Genomic DNA, 22,219 nt, shown 5'->3' with positions numbered 1-22,219 from the left:
GTCTTCACGTATATAAACGCTGGCAGCCTGGAACAGGGTTTAACGAGTTTAGTGCTGCTTCAGTTCAGCCTCAAAAATAGAAAGCAAACTAGAAGAGAAATTTGAATAATTAATAATAAAGCATTTTGTACGGGGGAAAAAGTGGGTTTTTCACTTTTTTTTAATCAACTTTATTAAACTTTTTTTTTTTACTAGTCCCACTAGGGGACTTTAATATGCGATCATCCGATCGCTTTTATAATACACTGCAATACTTTTGTATTGCAGTGTATTACTGCCTGTCCGTTTAAAACGGACAGGCATCTGCTAGGCCATGCCTCTGGCATTTACTACAGGCAGACCTGGGGGCCTTTATTAGGCCCCCGGCTGCCATAGAAGACACAGACACTGGGCGATCTCATCATCGGGTGTCGGTGGGAGAGAGAGGGAGCTCCTTCCCTCTCTCCAAAACAACTCAGATGCGGCACTCGCTATTGAGCGCCGCATCTGAGGGGTTAAACGGGTGAGATCGATACGGATATCGATTTCACCCGTTCGAGCAGGGAAGGGAGATTTAACGGCTCCCTGCTTTCTTTATTTATTCTGATGCAGCGCCGTGAAAAGGCGTTTGCATCAGAATAAAGCCCATTAGTGGCCACCGTGAAAAGGCGTATTGGCGATCACTAATGGGTTAAGCTGTTCCTTTTCTTTATAATTATATTGGCCTGATGAAGGCGCCTGGTCGGCGTCGAAACGCGTAGCCCTCTGTGTTATCAATTATTTATTACATTTATGAACATTGTTTATTTTACAATAACTGTTTGAATTAGCAGTGCCTTTGTGGTCCTCTATCTCTTTCTTCATATCCTCCATTTAAAAATAGAAAGGTCAGATTACACTTTGCCAAACAACATGTAAAGAAGCCAGCCCAGTTCTGGAACAGCATTCTATGGACAGAGGAAACTAAGATCAACCTGTACCAGAATGATGGGAGGAAGAAAGTATGGAGAAGGCTTGGAACGGCTCATGATCCAAAGCACAACACATCCTCTGTAAAACATGGTGGGTGGAGTGTGATGGCATGGGCATGCATGGCCACTGGGTCACTAGTGTTTATTGATGATGTGACTGAAGACAGGAGCAGCCGGATGAATTCTGAAGTGTTCAGGGATATAATTTCTGCTCAGATTCAACCAAATGCAGCAAGGTTGATTGGACGTCGCTTCACAGTACAGATGGACAATAACCCAAAACATACTGCGAAAGCAACCCAGGAGTTTTTTAAGGCAAAGAAGTGGAATATTCTGCAATGGCCAAGTCAATCACCAGATCTCAACCCGATCGAGCATTCATTTCACTTGCTTAAGACAAAGCTTAAGGCAGAAAGTACTATAATTATGTCATTATATGCTTCACACTATATAAATCACATGACACACACTGTTTTTTTATGCTTGAGAAAGGCCCATGCTGGGGCTGAAACATTGCACTGATAATGGGTGAATAAAATGCTATTTTTCACTTGAAACCTCTTGCTGTGGAGTGCTGCCTTCCTTTGCTCTCTACATATGTGGGACTGGAGATCGGGGTCCTAAGGCGTGCACCCAATGAAGTATTATTAAGGCTATCAGGCTGTAAGTGCCGCACTCCTTTGTGTTTTTTATATATATATATATTTAAAAAACTAAAAAGCATTTTTTTCCAAAGTTTTTGTGATTTGTCTTCTCATAATAAAAATTGAAAACATGGAATTAATTCAACTAATCTAGAAAATGAAAGCCTCATAAGTCTTGTAAAAAAAAAACAAAGTAAATATTGTTGTGATATTAAAAGCGGTTCCAAAGATATTATCGTTTAAAGAAGTGCATATCAAAAATGGAAAATTTGACCTGGACACAGGGGGCATCAATGGCCCTTTGTCATGAAAGGGTAAACAACTGTACTACCCTAAACTATATAATAATAAACTATAATGATTGAATTATTATAGAATAATTTTTAACAATAAGTTTTAACCACTAAACCAGCCTAAATATTAATACTAACCCCATAGTCATCCTAGATCACCAGAGAAACTCAGTATTAACCACTAAAGGACTCGTTCACATCTGCGTCGGGCTTCCGTTAGACCTTTCCGTCAGGGGAACCCATGATCGGAAACCATAGCTTCTGTTTGCATTACCATTGATTTCTATTGTAATGTTTCCGTTGCTAATGGTTTCCGTTTGTCTCCGTTCCGTAAGGTTTTTTTGCGGAATCAATAGCACAGTCAACTACGCTATTTTTTCCGATAAAAAAATGATTCTTGCGACCGCTATGATTTCAGTATAATCATACAGTCTTTGGGTAAAGCCACATGGAGCAGCTCTGACACGGTCGCAATGCGGCCAACAACCGCTCCGGCACCATGTTCGGTGCGGCTGTCAAACAGCCTGTTAGTGGCTGCACGTTAATGCGGGTAAACCGTCCCTTTATCTGCAAAATCGTGTGGCCATGAATTAATACACTCTTTATGGCCGCACGATTTTGCAAGTTACCCTTCGGAACCAATTACCAGTTTTCCATAGGGTTAAGGTTTAAACCCAGATTAAGACCAGGTTTTAGACCAGTGAAATGGGATTTTAGTATGTGTGCAGTGTTTCTTGAGAGATTATCATGATGTAGACCAGTGGTAATAAAAGTCTTCCACTACATCCATCATATCTTAGGCAAAATGCACACGATGTATTATGTGCACATTTTTATGCGCCAAATCCGCAGCGTAATACAGAACCAGCTAAGTAAATGAGACCTCAAGTAAACTCATCTGCATGGTGCAGAATTTTCCCGCGGTGTGTATTTTAAGATCTGTAGCATGTCCATTTATCCTTTATTTTCGTCTCAGAATTGTATCTGACAAATTGATTAAAAAAAACGCACCACAATCTGCAGCATTAAAACTGCACCTATCTCCGCATCAAAATGTAAAAACCGCAAATAAAAACGCATTAAAAAATATACACCATTAGGCTACATGAACACTTTGCGTATTTTGCTGCGGAAAATACGCACCGAATCCGTAGCAATACGCAGGAAATTCTCAGGTAAAAACTGTGCAGGTTTTTTTATGCTTTTTTCGGTGCAGTTTTTACGTTTTGATACATTTTTCGTCACGTTTTCACAGCACGGAGCAGATACAATTTGCAAGCGGAAATGCAAGACTAATTGGCATGCTGCGGAAAAATCCCACAGTGTGTATATGAGATTTCCTGTAATTGCTGGGTTCCCACGGACCGGATACGTTGCGTAAAATTCACGCATGTCCGACCTGGATCCCGCAGTACATTCCGTCCGAAAAATTGCACCACATCGTGGTGTGGTTTTTGTAATGGAATTTCTGCTGCAGAAGAAATTGCTCATACTTAACCCCTCCGTCTTCTCTGCGCATAGTCTGACTTCCTACGATGCAGACCATGTGACACTGCAGCCTGTGATTGGCTGTAGAAGTCACATGGGCTGAAACGTGGTCCCAGGAGGCCGGACTGCAGGAAGGAGGGCATTCCGGCTAAGCATGATTTTTTTCCGGAGTTGCGATTTTTGCGGCCTAATCGCTGCGTTTATGCTGCAAAAGTCGCAACTCTTGGCTTTCTGTTGCGGGTTATGCATCCCCATTGAATTCAAGGGGGAAAACCCGCAAAAGAAAACCAACAAAAAAGCAGCATAAATTGACATGCTGCGGAATTAAATTCCGCATCGCAGGTCAATTTATTAAAGTTTTTTTCCCCCGTAGCCTGGGCATGAGATTTTCAAAATCTCATCCACTTTGCTGCTACTGTAAATGCTGTGGGATTTCCGCACACAATTCCGTTGTGGAAATTCTGCAGCGGAACCTGGCCTTGGGTGCAGATTTTACAAGCGGGTTTGATGTGGATTTTCTGCACCAAATTATGTAACGTGCGCATGCAGCCTTAGGTTACATGCATACATTGCGTATTTTGCAGCGGAAAAACCGCACCAAACCCGCAGCAACACCCAGGTAAAAACTGCACCAGATCGCACGGTTTTATGTGTAAATTGCTGGGTTTTCATGCTGCGTGTTTTGGTGTGATTTTCCTCTGCACTAGGCAGATAGAATTCGCAAGCGGAAACGCAAGATAAAGGGACACCCTGCAGATTTTAAAATTCGAACCGGTCAATTTACGCGTGGCAAAATCGCATGTAATACGCACCGTGTGCACTGACCCTTAAAGTTTGCACTTATGGACAAGTCTTTTCAATTCAGACTTCGGGTTCTAGGAGTTCATTGACAGACAATCAAAAGTTTATAAAAGACTGATAATAATTTTGAAACATACTAATCGTATATTACTCCAGCCATCAATGTATTACATGGACGGCCTTTCAGATGTCATGGCCATGTAATATTACATTTTCCTATGGAGAAAAATACCTAGAGCATGCTACCCACTAACCCCAAAAATGCTATGAGGCATTCTAGTATTTCACTATAGACTGTACACTTTCACCTGGCTGCAGCATTTTGGACCAAAAAAAAACGTGTATAAAACACTGTGGAAAAATGCCACAGAAAACACGTAAAAATGGTGCATGTGAAACTGGCCCAAGCAGTCATACGTGACCACTGCAGCAACGACACGTCATCACTGGAGGCCAGCATGCAAACACCGGCAGGGCACCAGGCTGGAGTTAACAGGGAAGCCACAGAAGATTGGGAAGAGCAGCAAAGTGTTTTGGTTTTAAGCTTTTTTAAAAAATGTTATTTCACAATTGGCCAAACTTAGAATTTTGCTGCAGATCCTCAGCAAAAGCCGCAAAATGTGATTTGTGTTGTACGTTTTGACTTCCCCATTGAACTCAATAGGACAAAAAAAAAAAAGTTATAAATTTGTGCACTTCCCGCAGCATGTATTGACATGCTGTGGACTTTAAAAATCTGAACCGCAGGTTAATTTCTACGTAGAGATTTTCTGCAGCTTATGGTTAAGATTTGTTAAAAGTAAAAACAGAAAGCGGATTTTTTTGCAAATCATGGATCTGTTAAAAATTTTCATCCATCTCTATATAGATAGTTCTTTTGTTCCTTTCCATCAGTCTCATCCCTCCACATATTCATTCTCTATGGGTATGTTCATAGGTACACAGAATATCTGCCCTGGAGCCCGCAGGGATTTCCTGACGAAAAACTGCACCAAACTGTGGTGCAGTTTTTTGGCTGAAATATCTGCTGTGGAAAAAAGCACTTTAAAAAAAAAAAAAAAAAAAGTCTTACCCGTAGCCATGGAGACGCGTTCCTTTGACCTCCTGCAACCCGGCCTCCTGGGATGACTATTCCTGCAGGAGTCACACGGGATGAAACGTTATAACAGGAGGCCGGGCTGGATGCAGGAGCATCTGGGCAAGTATAGACTTGTTTTTCCTGAGTTATGATTTTTACAGAGGAATCGCAGCTTTTCTGCCGCAAAAACCGCAACATCTGCTTTTTGTTGCAGGTTTTACCTCCCTGTTGACTTCAACGAGGAAAACCCGCAATAGAAAACGAGCGATTCCGCAGCATAAATTGACATGCTTCGTATTAAAAAACAAACACAAAAACACACCACAGGTCAATTTATGAACGTTTTTTTTCCGGCTGTTTTTTTACGTAACGCGTGGATGAGATTTGATCAAATCTCATCCACTTTGCTGCTACTGTAATACGCTGCAGATTTTCCGCAATAAAATCTGTTGCCAGTAGCATTTACGTTACGTGTGGACATACCCTAAATGAAACAGAAATGTGTGGTGCTCGCAGTACAACAACAGACACACCATGCCTGACACAGGTCCAAGGAAAAATAAAGACGCAAGGCAGGATTTATACTAATAAAAGCTGTACAAGGCACAGGAAATTCTGTGGACAATACAGGGCGATTCAAAAAAGATGGTGCAAAATTATAGCCTCGGTATTCATAACCGAGAGAACATAACACACATTTATAATAAAAGAAAAAACACTATCTATCCAAGTTTTATCTATACACTACAAATGTTCAAAGTGATTATCACTGGTGACATGGCAGATGTCTAGGCGGGAGTCCAGTTCTGTCCAGACACGTGCCAGCATATCCTCGGATATGGACTTCACTGTTTCAGTGTTGCGTTGTCTCAGGTCGTTCAGATCCTACGGCTAGGGGGGGCAGATACTAAGTCCTTGATGTAGCCCCACAGAAAGAAGTCACAGGATGTCAGATTTGGCGATTGTGGAGGCCACCGCAACATTGGTAAAACGTTGTTTCTGGCGCAACCGAACCAACATTCCGGTAGAGTTTCATCCAGGTATCGGCGAACATCCAAATGGAGATGTGGAGGTGCACCATTCTGCCGATAAACTACGTTTGGCAGATCTACCACGATCTGTGGCATAAGCCATTCCTTTAACAAGTCCAGGTAGGAGTGGCCAGTGACCGTATCCTCGGCAAAAAAGAAGGGACCATAGACTTTGCCCCTGCTCATTGCACAGAGCACGTTTACTTTGAGTCCCTCATGTGCTCGATAAGGGCACATGGTTTTTCTGAGCCCCAAATTCGAACGTTGTGGTGATTGACCTTTCCACTGAGGTGAAAAGTAGCCTCATTGCTGAACAGCAGCCTGTCAGTGAATTTGTTCACTTCTTATCGGCCCTGCAAGTCAATGCAAAAGTCACAGCGTTTCGGTTTGTCTGGTTTCAGCTCCTAAAGAAGATGTAACCTGTACGGCTTACAACGCACATGTTTTCGGAAGATACGCCATACCGTGGTGGTTTGCAGCACCTGTAGTACCATACTAGTCAGCCTGGTCGACTTTCTAGGACAACTTCCGCACATGGCTAGAATCCTGTTCATTGTCTCTTTCGAAGTCTTTGGGCGGCCCAGACTTTTCCCATGACATAAACAATTGTCTCAAATTGCCTCACCCAGCGCTAAATGCAGTTTCTATGCAGAGCACATTTACCAAATTTATTCTGAATGTTTCACTGTACTGTCACAACAGACCCCGTTCTTGCAAATTCCAAGACGCAAAAAGCTTTTTCTTGCATTGATGTCGCCACTAAGTAAGCACATTTCAATTTTGGCTCTTGAAAATGAAAGCTGAGCTGTGATTGGTTGCTATGGGCACGAAGCCAGTTTTGCTTTGATTTTCAGTCACTGGCCATTCACCACTGGTGTTACTATAATTACAGGCTTGGACTTTTGCACAATCCTTATTGAATCATCCTGTATTTTCATCACCTCTCCATGAAGAGCTGCGCTCGAGATTGAAGGAGCAGTTTTGCCGTTTTTAATCCCTTATCAATTTTAACTTAAAATCTTTGTGGTCATGAAGTAAAAAGACACAAATACATATTTACAAAGTTCTATGTGATTTAACTCCACAGCTGCATAAAAAAAATAATTTACAAAACACAAGACTACACTCAAAATTGAGAAGAAATACTATGTAACATAATATTCTACAAACAGTGACTCTTAGCATGGGTGCTGGCCCTTCGGTAAAGTGATCACCATCGTTCCTGCAATGGGCAAGGGTGCCTTGAAGAAACCCAGATCTTGTTTCCTGGTTATTCATCATCGGTCATTATGGAAATGAATTCCTGCAGATTTACTGCGGGGAAAAAAAAAAAAAAAAAAAAAAGAATACATAAATTTACAGTACAACTTAAAAGGAAATGTCTCGTATTTCATTTAAGTTTCATTAATTGGATGTAAGTCTGTAGAAAAGAAATAATGTGTTTGTTATTTTTTTAAATGTTGTAGATATTTATTATTTATTTTAAAAATCTTCACTGGGAGCAGCCATTTTGGAGACACACACTTTCCTCCTGTATTGCCTGTATATATAGTACAGCAGGGTGTGTGTGCTTTATGGCAACAGAAATTAATGGGAGTCAATTGACAGAGAAACGTCCGATTATTAGTCTCCAGGAAGTGATGGAGTACAGCCCCTGCCCCGACCCAGGAAGATGCATATAGAGCCATGTCTGTGTATATAATGTTACTAATCCTCTCTTGTCTAGGCCTCCAGCAGTATAGAGCGGTCATTGATATGATAATACTTCTTGCACCACGCAATACTATCACGGCGCAGGGATGGCGCACCAGCGAAGCCAGTAATAGCACTGAGGCCAGTGGTAGAATTTTTTTTTACCAGCAATAACAAGTATAAATGCCGGTAAGTTTGCATAAGACGGTAAATGTGCAGTCGGAATTACTTTCTATCTGGATACTCTTTTTTTGTAAGGCCGCCCAGCTCTAGGAATATCAGCAATGTAAGAACTAGGTCAAGTTTGGTGTTGGTGCTGGCCGGAGATTGTAGCAGGCAAGGCAGCAAGGAGCCAGAGACCCTCAAATTCAGCATGGGCACACTGGACATGGGCACACTGCTGGAATGCCCAGCCCCGAGAGTCAAGAGCGGAGGTCAGGGTATAAGGATAGTGAGTTACAGGAAGTCCTTGTCTGTCTGAGGCTTCCAGACATAAGAGGCAAGTCATAAAGTGTTAAATCACACCCATTTTTTTACCCATGTTAGGGTGTATTTACACATGCTGACTTTAGGACGCTTTTTTTTTTTTTTTTGCTGCTAGTGCCAGGAGAAAGGAGGGCATTGAATGTACAAACCTCCTACACTGTGTCGCCATTTTATGAGCAAATACACAGTGTAGTAGGCTTGCATACAGTGGTAATCACACAGTAAAACACAAACAAACACAGACATAACTTACCTGCTCCTGCCGCCGCCGCCGCTCCCAGTGCTTGCTTCAGAACACGTCCGGAAGCCGCGACCGGAAGTAGTAATCTTACTGTCCGGCCGCGGCTTCCGGTCCAAAAGAAAATGGCGCCGGATGTCGCTCGGCCGAAGACCTTCCATTTGGACTGTGTGGGAGCGCGCCACACAGACGGCGTACGCTATAGTGAATGGAACGGCTCCCTTTCGCATTCTCGATGGGGATGTGTGTGCCGTATTCCATCTCTGTATGTGTCGTTAATCGACACATACAGAAATGAAAAAAAAAATGGCAGCCCCCATAGAGAAGAAAAAGTTAGAAAATAAAAAAAAGTAAAACACAAACACACAAATAAAACATTTTTTAATAAAACACTAAAAGCAAATTGATCTAAAAAAAAATTTTTCGCGACACCCTTCCTTTAAGTAGAGAAAAACTGCAGCACCTTAAAGTAAAAGTAGAATTGTGACTTTATGCGCCCCGCAGCACGTATGCAACGTTTCAACCCCAAAGGTCTTTGTCAAGTTGAGAAAGACCATTTGGAGATGAAACGTTGCATACACGCTGTGGGGCGCATCAATTCACAATTCTACTTTACTTTGGCGTGCTGCGGTTTTTCTCTTATTCGTGTCTATGGACGTTCTAAACTATAGGGAAATTATAGGGACACTTTAAAACTGAAAAAATAGAAAAGGATAGCAGACTAAGCATCTGCTATGGGCTACTATAGACTAGGGTCAAGTTATCTTGTTATTTAGACATGTACTTTCTGTGCGCTCCCGCGATCAGCTTCCTGGGTAACGAACGTAAAGCCAAAACAACTGTGACACTTACACAGGCAGAGCAGTATAAGAAAATGATAGCAAGGCAGGGTTTTCGAAAAGCTGCCAAATCCTACACTCATTGTAATGTCTTCACCCCAATTATAGCTTCTATAAAAGATTCGTAGATATAGAAGGAAGGATCAGACAGATTGGACTTTGCTTGTCTAGTCCTATAGGTTACCCTAGAGATAAACAGCGCCATATTTCTGGCAGCCACTCATCTAACCCCCCCCACACACACACCCTCAGGCCATGTTGGCATTTGAGCTCTGTCATTTCTTGTTACACCCATGAATGAGCAGCAATATTTTACAGTCAGTCTGAACTTACTTTCTCCATCACCATCTTTGTCAAACTCCTCAATCATTGCTCGCAGCTCTTCATCTGTCATGTTCTCACCAAGTTCTCTTGCAACTCGGCGGAGATTTCTCAAGCTGATTTTTCCTGAATCATCATCATCAAACAGTTTAAAGGCTTTGTGCATCTCTTCTTGGGGATCACGATCCAATATTAAATCTGTCACTAAAGCAGAATAGGACATGGAATAACTTGACATGTTTATACACAGATATGAAAACTGTAAGATTGTTATTAAGGAGGTAGCTTTCATCATAGATTTGTATCAGCCATGACCTTTTATCCACAGTGATGTCACCTCTGTGACTAGACTTTGTCTCCCAGCAGTCACATGATGTGTCGCTCCTAATGACATCATGTCAGCACACAGAAAGCGAAGTGGGCGGTCGAAAGAATCAATAAGGTAAGTATATTGCCATGTTTAAGATTTTCATATTTTGGCCAAAAAAAAGCTCCACAAATGGTAGAACGCCTGCTTATTCTAGAGATACAGGATTATCCGGGAAGAAGGGTCCATATACCACTTACACAACAGACATGTATAGCATATTAATATATTGTATATTCTGTATGTACACGGCACTGTATACTGTAGGATAAAAGATCGCATGAAGACCAATATTAGCTGTCTGCACAAATAATACAAGGACAAACTAGCAAAGCAATGGGGAATTATGTATGTTTGTGTGGAGTTACTTTTGCATTGGTTGCTTACTCAGCTGTTTCCATACCTCCTATTCCTATGAAAAATGGATGGTCAGACAAGCATCCACTCACTGCCGGGAACAAGGACCAGGCACTGCCGTTCTCAGACCCCACTGATCAGACATACATGGCATATTCTTTATATTAACAGAAAATGGTCCCAAAATTAAATTACCACTAGCAAATTTCACATTGCATAGGCTATTTAGCTCCCGAGATTTGTCTAGCCCTTTCATAATAAACCGTACACAGTGAAAATATTTCTCATAAATTAGCGACAACTTCGTAGTCGCTGTGCCGTTTGTGAAATTAAAGGGGTTGTCTAGTTTCGAATTCCCATTTTCATATACCAATGAGAGAATTCTGAGTTAGGGCATGACCACACATGGCGGAATTCCTCCGCAACTGTCCGCATCAATGCCGCACAGAATCTGCGTTGCAGATTCTGCAGCGGATCTGCACAAAATGTGCAGAAAATTGATGCGGACTGGCCGCTGCGGACTGCAGGAAAAGTGCTTCTCTTCTCCCTATTCAGTGCAGGATAGAGAGAAGGGACAGCACTTTCCCTAGTGAAAGTCAAAGAAATTCATACTTACCGCCCGTTGTCTTGGTGACGCGTCCCTCTTTCGGCATCCGGCCCGACCTCCCTGGATGACGCTCCAGTCCATGTGACCGCTGCAGCCTGTGCTTGGCCTGTGATTGGCTGCAGCCGTCACTTACACTGAAACGTCATCCTGGGAGGCCGGACTGGAGACAGACGCAGGGAGTTCTCGGTAAGTATGAACTTATATTTTTTTTTACAGATACATGTATATTGAGATCGGTAGTCACTGTCCCGGGTGCAGAAACAGTTACTGCCGATCGCGTAACTCTTTCAGCACCCTGGACAGTGACTATTTACAGACGTCTCCTAGCAACGCTCCAGTCATTACGGGAGCCCCATTGACTTCCTCAGTCTGGCTGTAGACCTAGAAATACATAGGTCCAGCCAGAATGAAGAAATGTCATGGTAGTAAAAACAATACGCTCCGCAGCACACATAAGATCTGCGGACTTCATTGCGGAATTTTGACTCTCCATTGAAGTCAATGGAGAAATTCCGCCATGAGTCCGCAACCAGTCCGCCACTGCTCCGCAACAGACAGAGCATGCTGCGGACACCAAATTCCGCTCCGCAGCCTATGCTCCGCAGCGGAATTGTACGCATCGTGTAAACGAACACTGCTAAATTAAAGTGAAAGTCAATGGAGAAACGGCTCCGCTGCGGATTAACGCTGCGGAGTGTCCGCAGCGGAATTTAAGTGAAATTCCGCTATGTGTGAACCCGCCCTTAATAGAGGGGGAGGGTCCTGTGTTCAGGATCCTCATCTCTTGACCATAGTTAAAGCTTTTATAAAGAGTGTATCTTGCTCTGGAGGACCTGTCCTGTCCTGTGAACACAAACAACCCATTGATTTTAATGGGCACAGTGTAATACTTAATTTCCCCTGTGGTGGCGCTGCTGGGAAATTAAATACTTATTGCCAGGTTTCCACACAGATAACAGCTTATTGATAGAAGGGTCCCCCTGCTGGTACCCCTAACAAGAAGGGACTGTTCACATTGTCCATTTAAGTCACGGAGACTGCCTATTGAGCAGTTACATTTTTGGATTACAAACTGCGGATTTGTTTTTTTTAATTATTTTTCTTATCTTTTTTTTAAGTCAGAACAAAAAGTATAGAACATACTGCATAACTATAAGCCATTAGGCACATATCTAGGAAAATCAAAATAGATACATGAACTGGCCTATTAAGGCCGTATTGCTTATGGTAACAACTAATAAAAGAAAAATTCTACTAATTTAGACTCTGCGCTCTTTTGTCTGGTATTTTTGACCTGACTAAGGTTCAGCTGACACGTATACAGCATACACTTAGGGTATGTTCACACAACCTCTTTTCAGACGTAATGGAGGCGGTTTACGCCTCGAATTACGCCTGAAAAGACAGCTCCAATACGTCGGCAAACATCTGCCCATTGCTTGCAATGGGTCTTACGATGTTCTGTGCAGACGAACTGTCATTTTACGCGTCGCTGTCAAAATACGGCGCGTAATATGACGGCTCGTCAAAAGAAGTGCAGGACACTTCTTGGGACGTTTTTGGAGCCGTTTTCTCATAGACTCTATTGAAAACAGCTCCAAAAACTGACATAAAAGACGCCGCGAAAAACGCGAGTTGCTCAAAAAACGTCTGAAAATCAGGAGCGGTTTTCCCTTGAAACCAGGTCCGTATTTTCAGACGTATTTTGTTAATTGTGTGAACACACCCTTAGCGGGCAGCGGTATGTGTGTGTCGTCAGCAGCCCTGAGACTAAGGGTATGTTCAGACGATTAACAAAATACGTCTGACAATACGGAGCTGGTTTCAAGGGAAAACAGCTCCTGATTTTCGGACGTTTTTTGTGCAACTCGCGTTTTTTGCTGCGTTTTCGGAGCGGTTTTCAATAGAGTCTATGAGAAAACGGCTCCAAAAACGTCCTAAGAAGTGTCATGCACTTCTTTTGACGAGCCGTCATTTTATGCGCCGTATTTTGACGGCGACGTGTAAAATTACAGCTCGTCTGCACAGAACATCGTAAGACCCATTGCAAGTAATGGGCAGATGTTTGCCGACGTATTGGAGCCGTCTTTTCAGGCGTAAAACGCCTCCATTACGTCTGAAAAGAGGTCGTGTGTAAATACCCTTATACTGAAGTTAGTTGGTTATGATGAAGCCCCAACCAACAAGCACTGCCGCTGACATTAAAGCGCAGGAATATCAGAACGTCAAAGCTGGTTTATGAGCAGCGCTGGTTCAATATCACAAGTAAACGTGCGCGGGAGCCTAGAAATGCCGTAGGCCCCAAGTAGAGTCTCTGTGGACCTGCTGAGGGAGTCAAAAGTCAAACTATAGGGTAAGATCTTGCTAATCTGCATGAAGATATTTTTGTCACGTTCATGGTGCCAGATTAAAAGGAATTTTACTACATAACTTGGTTTTGTTTCTTCTCTATAGGGGATTTAATGAAGGTCAAAAGTTTCCTGCAGTTTCACTCTCCTTTCCGATGCTCAGTGAGAAGTCTTTTTTTCTTCCCTGCAACTTCAGTACTTCAAACAGTTCACATTCCTTCTAATGTTTTGGCCTTTAACGTTCCAATATGTTTAACACTGGAATTTTTCGCCAGTCGCCGTTGTGCCTCTGTCCTGTGCAATGCTTGGGCTGCGGTGCCATTTCGTACATATACACATAAGGCCCCACAGACGTCATATAATGGCTAGTCATCATACAGGACAGTGGGGTGCCAGCAGCAGGGGCCAGAAGAGTTCTAATGGAAAGTGGATACAAAAGGGTATTTTTCTTTACATTTTCACAGGGTCCTGTTTTTGTTTTGTTTTTTTAACAAAAATACCTGAACCCTTTAATTTTGTATGTCATTACCAAAAAAAAAAGCACTAGTTCAGCAACCATGGACAGAAAAGACTCACGGGGTTTCAAGAATCAAACTGGAAGTGTCCTTGTAAACGTGTAAAACGGCCAATGAAAAAAACCAAAAAAACTCACTTACCAACTTCATTAAAGTCATCAAAAGTAATCTTCCCTGTTGCTTCACCATCATAATCTTTCAGGATTTTTAATACATCCGCTTTCTTAACATCAAACCCCAAAGCTCGCATAGCTACCTGCAAGACACAACACTTGTTAAACCATCTGCCCGTCGGGATTGGCTCAAACGTTCAATAAAGAAAAACATTGTCAAAATAAAACCTGCTTTATAGAGACTTGTAAGAAAACCTTCATCTCAACGAAGGAGAAAGTCATTTCCGGCAATAGAGATGGCTACAAGGAGGTGGATGGAGATCTCAGCAAGGGCTGCGACTAGGGTAGTATATCTGTGCACGCTGCTTAGCACCGTGGCCCCCTTGGCTCCTGACAGTATTCCTCTGCGAGGCAACTTTGAGCTATCGAAAATATATGGTCAGTGCACAACCCCTCCAAAAAAAAGCAAGGAAGAACAGCGGGAGCTGAAGAAGTACAGCCCTCAGCAGAGCATAGCAGACTGGGGGTGTCAGCGCCTGGTCCCTAACCAAATCACTGACAGTGACCCTTTTCTAACAAATCATGTGTAACAATCAGGGGGAGGGGGTCACAGGCAAAGTTACTAGCAAGATGCGGATCCCATTCCCTGTTGTCAACATTGAGCGGGTCCAGTTAAGCAGCTGAATATTTTAAGGCCTAGTTCACACAGAGTCTTTGCTGTTTTCCTTTTTAGAAATCTTGAGGTAGATTTTCAATTGCCAGCGTTGTTTGACACTTTTTTCCCCCGCGTTTTTTGCAGCGTTTTAGCTGTTGAAGAAAGTGTAGAAACCACCGCAAAAAAAAACGATCCAAACTAGTGCCACAGGTTTTTTTCTGCCTCCAATTGATTTTAATGCGAGGTTAGGGCATGCACCTTTATTCTTTTTACTCAGCGAGCCACCCTAAAGTCACCTGGGGAAAAAAAAGCCTACTCCTTCCATTATAAGCAATGGGGGATGATTTGGGCCATTTTTTGGCGCGGATTCCGACACGGTTTGCACATCAAAATCAGTGCAAAAAAAACGTTTGAACTGAATCTAGGACAGACTGGTTGCTAAGGAAACAGTGTCTAAATGGTACAAGTACGTAAATGTGCAGCACAACCCTAGCAACCAGTCTCCGATTGCTCAGGGAAGAGAAGGGAGGCACAGGCTTGGCCGTGAATATATTTAGGTGCAGAATGAGAACCATTGGGATTTTCTTGTCATGTGATTACCTTTAATTCGTGATAATCTATTGCTTTGTCTTTGTCAGTATCAAACAGATCGAACGCATCTTTAATTTCTTGCTTCTGTTCCTCGGTTAACTCTCTTTTTTTCTTCTTTTTTGTTTTGTCGACTACTAAATCCATTCTAGAAGAAAAAACAAGGTCAAGATATTCAGAAATGTAATGTACAGGTTATTTATGGGAGAGCCACTACTGGGGCAGACAAAAAGGAGTGAAACAATTATTTGATGACAAGACATTAAAATCGACTGATGTAGAACGGGTAATTGGATGAGGCAGGGGTTGTAAAAAAGATCTCAACGTTTCTAACACTTTATGTATAATTTATGCCAGAAACGACAAGTCTATGGAGACAGTCCCCCACATAAAGTTAACACGCTGGATTTCGTCTGCTTGATGCTAGTATTTGCCCTAGAGATAAGGGGTGCCTGATGTTTCTATTGCAGCCACTAAACATTCCCATTTTTTAACCCCTTCCCTTTTCTTTTTTCTTTTTCCATCAATATTGCCGTATGAGGGCTTGTTTTTTTGAGGGACGAGTTGTCGATTTTCACAGCACCATTTTTTGTACCATATAATATAGTGGTAAATGAGAAAACAAATATATGTGGGGTGGAATAGGAAAAAAAACAGCGATTCCTCAACCTTTTGGGTGGTTTTGTTTTTACGGCGTTCCAACGTATGGTAAAAACGGCATGTTAACTTTATTCTGCGGGTCAATACGATTACAGCGATACCAAATTTATATTGTTTTCTTTGTTTTACTACTTTTACAAGGAAAAAACTGATAGTTAAAAACAAAATGAGTTTTGTCGCCACATTCTGAGAGCCATAGCGTTTTTATTTTTCCGTTGATTTAGCGTTGTGGGGGCTTATTTTTTGCGGGGTGAACTGCAATTTATATTGGTGCCATTTTGGGGTACGTGAGACTTTTTGATCACTTTTTATTTCATTTTTTGTAGGAGAAGAAGAGACCAAAAAACAGCAATTCTGATGTTTTTTATTTTTTACGGCGTTCGCCGTGCGGACTAAATAATGACATATTGTGATAGTTCAGACTTTTACGGACGCGTCGATACCAGTTATGTTAGCTTTTTATTTTTTTTACATTGTGCTTGAGGGAAAATGAGAAAAGGGGGGTTTTTAAGCTTTTAATTTTTTTTATTTGTTAAAAAAAACTTTGACTGTTATTTACTTTTTTTTACTTGTCCCCCTAAGGGACTTTAACCAGCGATCGTTAGATCGCTTGCACGATACACTGCAATACTAATGTATTGCAGTATATCGTGATTCTGACAGTCTCCTATGAAGCCCTGCCGGAGGCGGACCTGGGGGAGTTCGTCAGGCCCCCAGGCAGCCGTGCCAACCAACGGCTCCCCGCTTCCGGGGGGAGGGCGTTGGGACGTTACAGGTGGTCGCCCCCCTGTTTCTATTAACTTAAATGCCACGTTCGCTATTGAATGCGGCATTTAACGGGTTAAACAAGCGGGATCGCGCTCGAACGGGATCTTACTCGTTATCCGGAAGTGTCGGCTGTAACACACAGCCGACACACTCGCTCTATGGAGTGGTCTCAGTCTGTGAGACCGCTCAATATTCCCCCACGCGGCGTGCACTATGTGTATATATATATATATATATATATATATATATATATATATACACACACCTTTTCTAAGCAGAGGGCACAGAAACAAGATCTCTCTTGCCCGCAGTAAAATCCTTAACCCCTTCAAGACACAGCCTGTTTTGGCCTTCAGGACACAGCCAATTTTTTCAAATCTGACAGGTTTCACTTTATGTGGTAATAACTCCGGAATGCTTTTACCTATCCAAGCGATTCTGAGATCGTTTTCTCGTGACACATTGGACTTTATGTTACTGGCAAAATTTGCTCGATACATTAAGTATTTAATTGTGAAAAACACCAAAATTTAGCGAAAAATTGCAAAAATTAGCATTTTTCAAAATTTATATGTATCAGCTTGTAAGACAGATGGTAATACCACACAAAATTGTTGCTAATTAACATCACCCATATGTCTACTTTAGATTGGCATCGTTTTTTAAACATCCTTTTATTTTTCTATGACATCACAAGGCATAGAACTTTAGCAGCAATTTCTCACATTTTCAAGAAAATTTCAAAAGGCTATTTTTACAGGGGCCAGTTCAGTTGTGAAGTGGATTTTAGGGCCTTATATATTAGAAACCCTCGATAAGTCACCCCATTTTAAAAACTTCACCCCTCAAAGTATTCAAAACAGCATTTAGAAAGTTTCTTAACCCTTTAGATGTTTCACAGGAATTAAGGCAAAGTAGATGTGAAATGTTCAAATTTCTTTTTTTTTTGTTGCAGAAATTCATTTTTCATCTATTTTTTTTGTAACACAGAAAGTTTTACCAGAGAAACGCAACTCAATATCTATTGCCCAGATTCTGCAGTTTTTAGAAATACCCCACGTGGCCCTAGTGCACTTATTGACTGAAGCACCGGCCTCAGAAACAAAGGAGCACCTAGAGGATTTTGGGGCCTCCTTTTTATTAGAAAATATTTTAGGCTCCATGTCGGGTTTGAAAGGCTCTTGCGGCACCAAAACAGTGGAAATCCCCCAAAAGTGACACCATTTTGGAAACTATACCCCTTGAGGAAATTATCTAGGGGTATAGTGAGCATCTTGACCCTGCAGGTTTTTTGCAGAAATTATTGGAAGTAGGCCGTGAAAATCTACATTCTTTCAAAGAAAATGTAGGTTTAGCTAATTTTTTCTAATTTCCACAAGGACTAAAAGGAGAAACTGCACCACTACTTTTGTAAAGCAATTTCTCCCGAGTAAAACAATACCCCACATGTGGTCATAAACGGCTTTTTGGACACACGGCGGAGCTTAGAAGGGAAAGAGTGCCATTTGGCTTTTGGAGATCAAATTTAGCAGGAATGGTTTGCGGAGACCACGTCGCATTTGCAAAGCCCCTAAGGGACCAAAACAGTGAAAACACCAAAAAAGTGACTCCATTTAGGAAACTACACCCCTTGAAGAATCCATCTAGGGGTGTAGTGAGCATTTTGAACCCACAGGGGTTTCATAGATTTTATTAGAATTGGGCAGTGAAGATAAAAAAAAATCCTTTTTTTCCAATAAGACGTAGCTTTAGCTCAATATTTTTCATTTTCTCAACAAATAAAGGAATAAAAGAACCCCAACATTTGTAAAGCAACTTCTCTTGAGTACGGCAATACCCCATTTGTGGTCATAAACTGCTGTTTTGGGCATACGGCAAGTATCAGAAGAGAAGGAGCGCCGTTTGGCTTTTGGAGCACAGATTTTGCTGGATTGGTTTCTTGACACCATGTCACTTTTGCAAAGCTCCTAAGGTACCAGTACAGTGGAAACTCCCCAAAAGTGACTTGATTCACGAAACTACACCACTAGAGGAATTCATCTAGGGGTGTAGTGAGCATTTTGACCCCACAGGTGTTTCATAGATTTTATTCGAATTGGGCAGTGAAAATAAAAAAAAAATCCTTTTTCTTCAATAAGACGTAGTTTTAGCTGAAAAGGTTTCATATTCTCAACAAATAAATGTAAAAGAGCACCCCAACACTTGTAAAGCAACTTCTCCTGTGTACGACAATACCACATATGTGGTCATAAACTGCTGTTTAGGCATAGAGTAGGGCACAGAAGGGAAGGAGCGCCATTTGGCTTTTGGAGTACAGATTTTGCTGGATTGGTTTCTGGGCGCTATGTCGCATTTGCAAAGTCCCTGTGGGACCAAAACAGTGGATCCCCCCCAGAAGTGACCCCATTTTGGAAACTACACCCCTCAAGGTATTCACCTAGGGGTGTAGTGAGCATATTAACCCCACAGGTGATTGGCAGAAATTGGTGTGCACGCGATGTTGCAGAGTGAAAATGGTTTTTCAATAGATATGCCAATATGTGGCGCCCAGCTTGTGCCACTGGAGACACACACCCCAAAAATTGTTAAAATGGTTCCCCCGGGTATGGCGATGCCATATATGTGGAAGTAAACTGCTGTTTGGGCACACTGTAGAGTTCAGAAGGGAGGTAGCGCCATTTGGCTTTTGGAGCATGGATTTTGCTTGTAGTAGTTTTGTTTGGAGTCTTACTGGTGTTTCCGTTTATAATGTGGGGGCACATGTAAGGCGGGCGGAGTATATAAGGGGCATAGTCAGGTGGTATAATAATGGGGTAAAAAACCCAATAAAATAATCCATAGATGTGTGTTACGCTGTGACACAATCCTTTCTGCACAGGCCGGTGTCGCACTAATAAATGGTCCTTACTTATTCCCCTTTTGGTCCACACTCGGCACCTTTGAAGTTTGGGGAATTTTGCTGGGAAGTGTTGTCCTGGTATAATACGGGCACCCTCACTTCCAGCAGATATGTTTGGGCCCTCCACTTCCTGGTTCCCTAATTTTAGGGGCCTTGATAATTCGCCACTTGAAACAGAAGAGACGTTCCCCTCGGGCCGGCACAACTGCATATTTTTATTTCCTGGCTTATTGGTGCCTTGACTAATTTTATTTTTTCATAGACGTAGCGGTATGAGGACTGTTTTTTTTTTTGCGGGACGAGCTGTAGTTTTTATTGGTACCATTTTGGGGTACATGCGACTTTTTGATCACTTGTTATCCTTTTTTTTTGGGAGGCAAGGTGACCAAAAAACAGCAATTCTGGCATATTTTTTTAGTTTTTTTTATACAGCGTTCACCATGCGTTATAAATTACGCGTTACCTTTATTCTGCAGGTCAGTCCGATTCCGGTGATACCTAATTTATAGCACTTTTTATGTTTTACAACTTTTTGCACAATAAAATAACTTTTGTGAAGAGAATGGATTTTTTCTGTCGCCAAGTTGTGAGAGCCATAACGGTTTTAAATTTTTTGTTGACGGAGCTGTATGAGGGGCTTGTTTTTAGCGAGACGAGTTATAGTTTTTATAGGTACCATTTTTAGGTAAATGCGACTTTTTGATCACTTTTTATTTCAATTTTTGGAAGACAAAGTGACCAAAAAATTGCAATTATGTCGGTATTTTTTAGTTACTTTTTTTTACTGCGTTCACTGTGCGGAATAAATAACATAATATTTTTATAGTTCAGGTCGTTACGGTCGCAGCGATACCAAATATGTATGGCTTTATTATTTTTTTCAATAATAAATGACTTGAGAAGGGAAAAAGGGCGATTGTGTTTTGTGTTATTACTTGAAACTTTTATTGTATTGTTTACAACTTTTATTTTTACTTTTTTTACACTTTTCTTTAGTCCCACTAGGGGACTTGAAGGTCCAACGGTTTGTTTGATGTTCTAATACATTGCACTACCTATGTAGTGCAATGTATTAGAACTGTCAGTTGTTCACTGACAGCAAGCCGATCAGGCTCCGCCTCTGGGCGGGGCCTAATCAGCTTACGTAATGGCAGACAGGAGTCCATTGTTAGGGCTCCTGTTGCCATGGTAGCAGTCGCCAGCCTTGCCATCGCGTGGCAAAGCTGCCGATTTGCTACAAACCTCTAGGATGCAGCGATCACAATGGATCGCTGCATCGAAGGGGTTAATGCCAGGAATCGGAGCTAGCTCCGGTTCCTGGCGATAGATCGGGATGTCCGCTGTAACATACAGCGGACACCCACTGCTGATGACGCCGGCTGATGCAGCGACCGGAAATAGTAATCTTACTGTCCGGCCGCAACTTCCGGTCCACAAGAAAATGGCGCCGGACGTCGCACAGTTCTATTTGGACTGTGTGGGAGCGGCGCATGCGCCGTTCCCACACAGACGGCGTACAGCATAGTGGATGGAACGGGCCCCGTTCGCATTCACTATGGGACTGTATGTGCCATATTCCATGTCTGTATGTGTCATTAATCGACACATACAGAGATAGAAAAAAAAATGGCAGCCCCCATAGACAAGAAAAAGTGAAAAAATAAAAAAAAGTAAAAACACAAACACACAAATAAATAAATAAATGTTTAATAAAACACTAAAAGCAAATTGGTCTAAAAAAAATTTTTTTCGGGACACAATGCAGGACATATATCAAAACTGGTGCAAAGGAAAAGTGTACTTGCCCACGGCAACCAATCAGATTCCACCTCTCAATTCTCAAAGGACTTTTGAAAAATGAAGACAGCAAGCTAATAGGTTGCCATGGGCAACTACTCCACTTTCCTTTGCACCAGTTTTCATATATTTACCCCAATTGAGTCATTACTATACAAAACGACATTACGCTAATGACACAGCAGGGACATTTAAAGAACCAATCACCACCAGTCACACAGCATGTACCAGTGTGTGTGCCAATCACCTCCCCCCGGGCACAGCTGCGGGCACACTCGCTACCTGCTGTACCTCCACGTCCTCGCAGTCAGTCTTACCTCACAGCCAGGCTCATTTCTCCCTTCTTGCCGCAGAGTCCGGCCTGGAAACCGGGAAACAAGGGGGACACGAACAACCAGGCCTTAATCCCGCCCAGTAAACAATGTTTCAAATGTGTGATTGGTGAAGACCAAATAACTTCCCCTTAGAAACCAGAGCGGCTTGAAAGCAAATGGTGCGCTGTAATTAGCTGCCACATCTGTCAATCTAAAATGAGTATTACGATTGGCTGAAAGATAGTACGTCTGTTAACGTACTACCTTAAATGGAAGAGCACTAGAGGGGCGGAGTCTAACGTACATCTCTGACTAGTGACTCCGTTACCACTCAGTTAAACTCCGCCCCCTTGCATCTCCAGTATGACTG

At 42.1% G+C, this 22,219-nt stretch overlaps 1 protein-coding gene across 1 annotated transcript; it reads right to left on the bottom strand.

Moving 5' to 3' along the window:
* Positions 1 to 7,338: 7,338 nt before the first annotated feature.
* On the bottom strand, positions 7,339 to 22,003 carry CETN3 (centrin 3). The gene is made up of 5 exons (XM_075837388.1): positions 21,853 to 22,003; positions 15,424 to 15,559; positions 14,197 to 14,311; positions 9,874 to 10,065; positions 7,339 to 7,599 (listed from the first exon to the last, which is right to left on the bottom strand). The coding sequence occupies exons 1-5, from the start codon at positions 21,867 to 21,869 to the stop codon at positions 7,556 to 7,558; spliced, it is 504 nt and encodes a 167-aa protein (XP_075693503.1). The 5' UTR covers positions 21,870 to 22,003; the 3' UTR covers positions 7,339 to 7,555.
* Between the last annotated feature and the right edge of the window lie 216 nt (positions 22,004 to 22,219).

Source organism: Rhinoderma darwinii, chromosome 1, assembly GCF_050947455.1.
Source record: "Rhinoderma darwinii isolate aRhiDar2 chromosome 1, aRhiDar2.hap1, whole genome shotgun sequence".
In the NCBI taxonomy this organism is placed as follows: Eukaryota; Metazoa; Chordata; class Amphibia; order Anura; family Rhinodermatidae; genus Rhinoderma; species Rhinoderma darwinii.
Note: the sequence above shows the minus strand (reverse complement) of the source record. Positions and strands in the feature narration are given on the sequence as shown.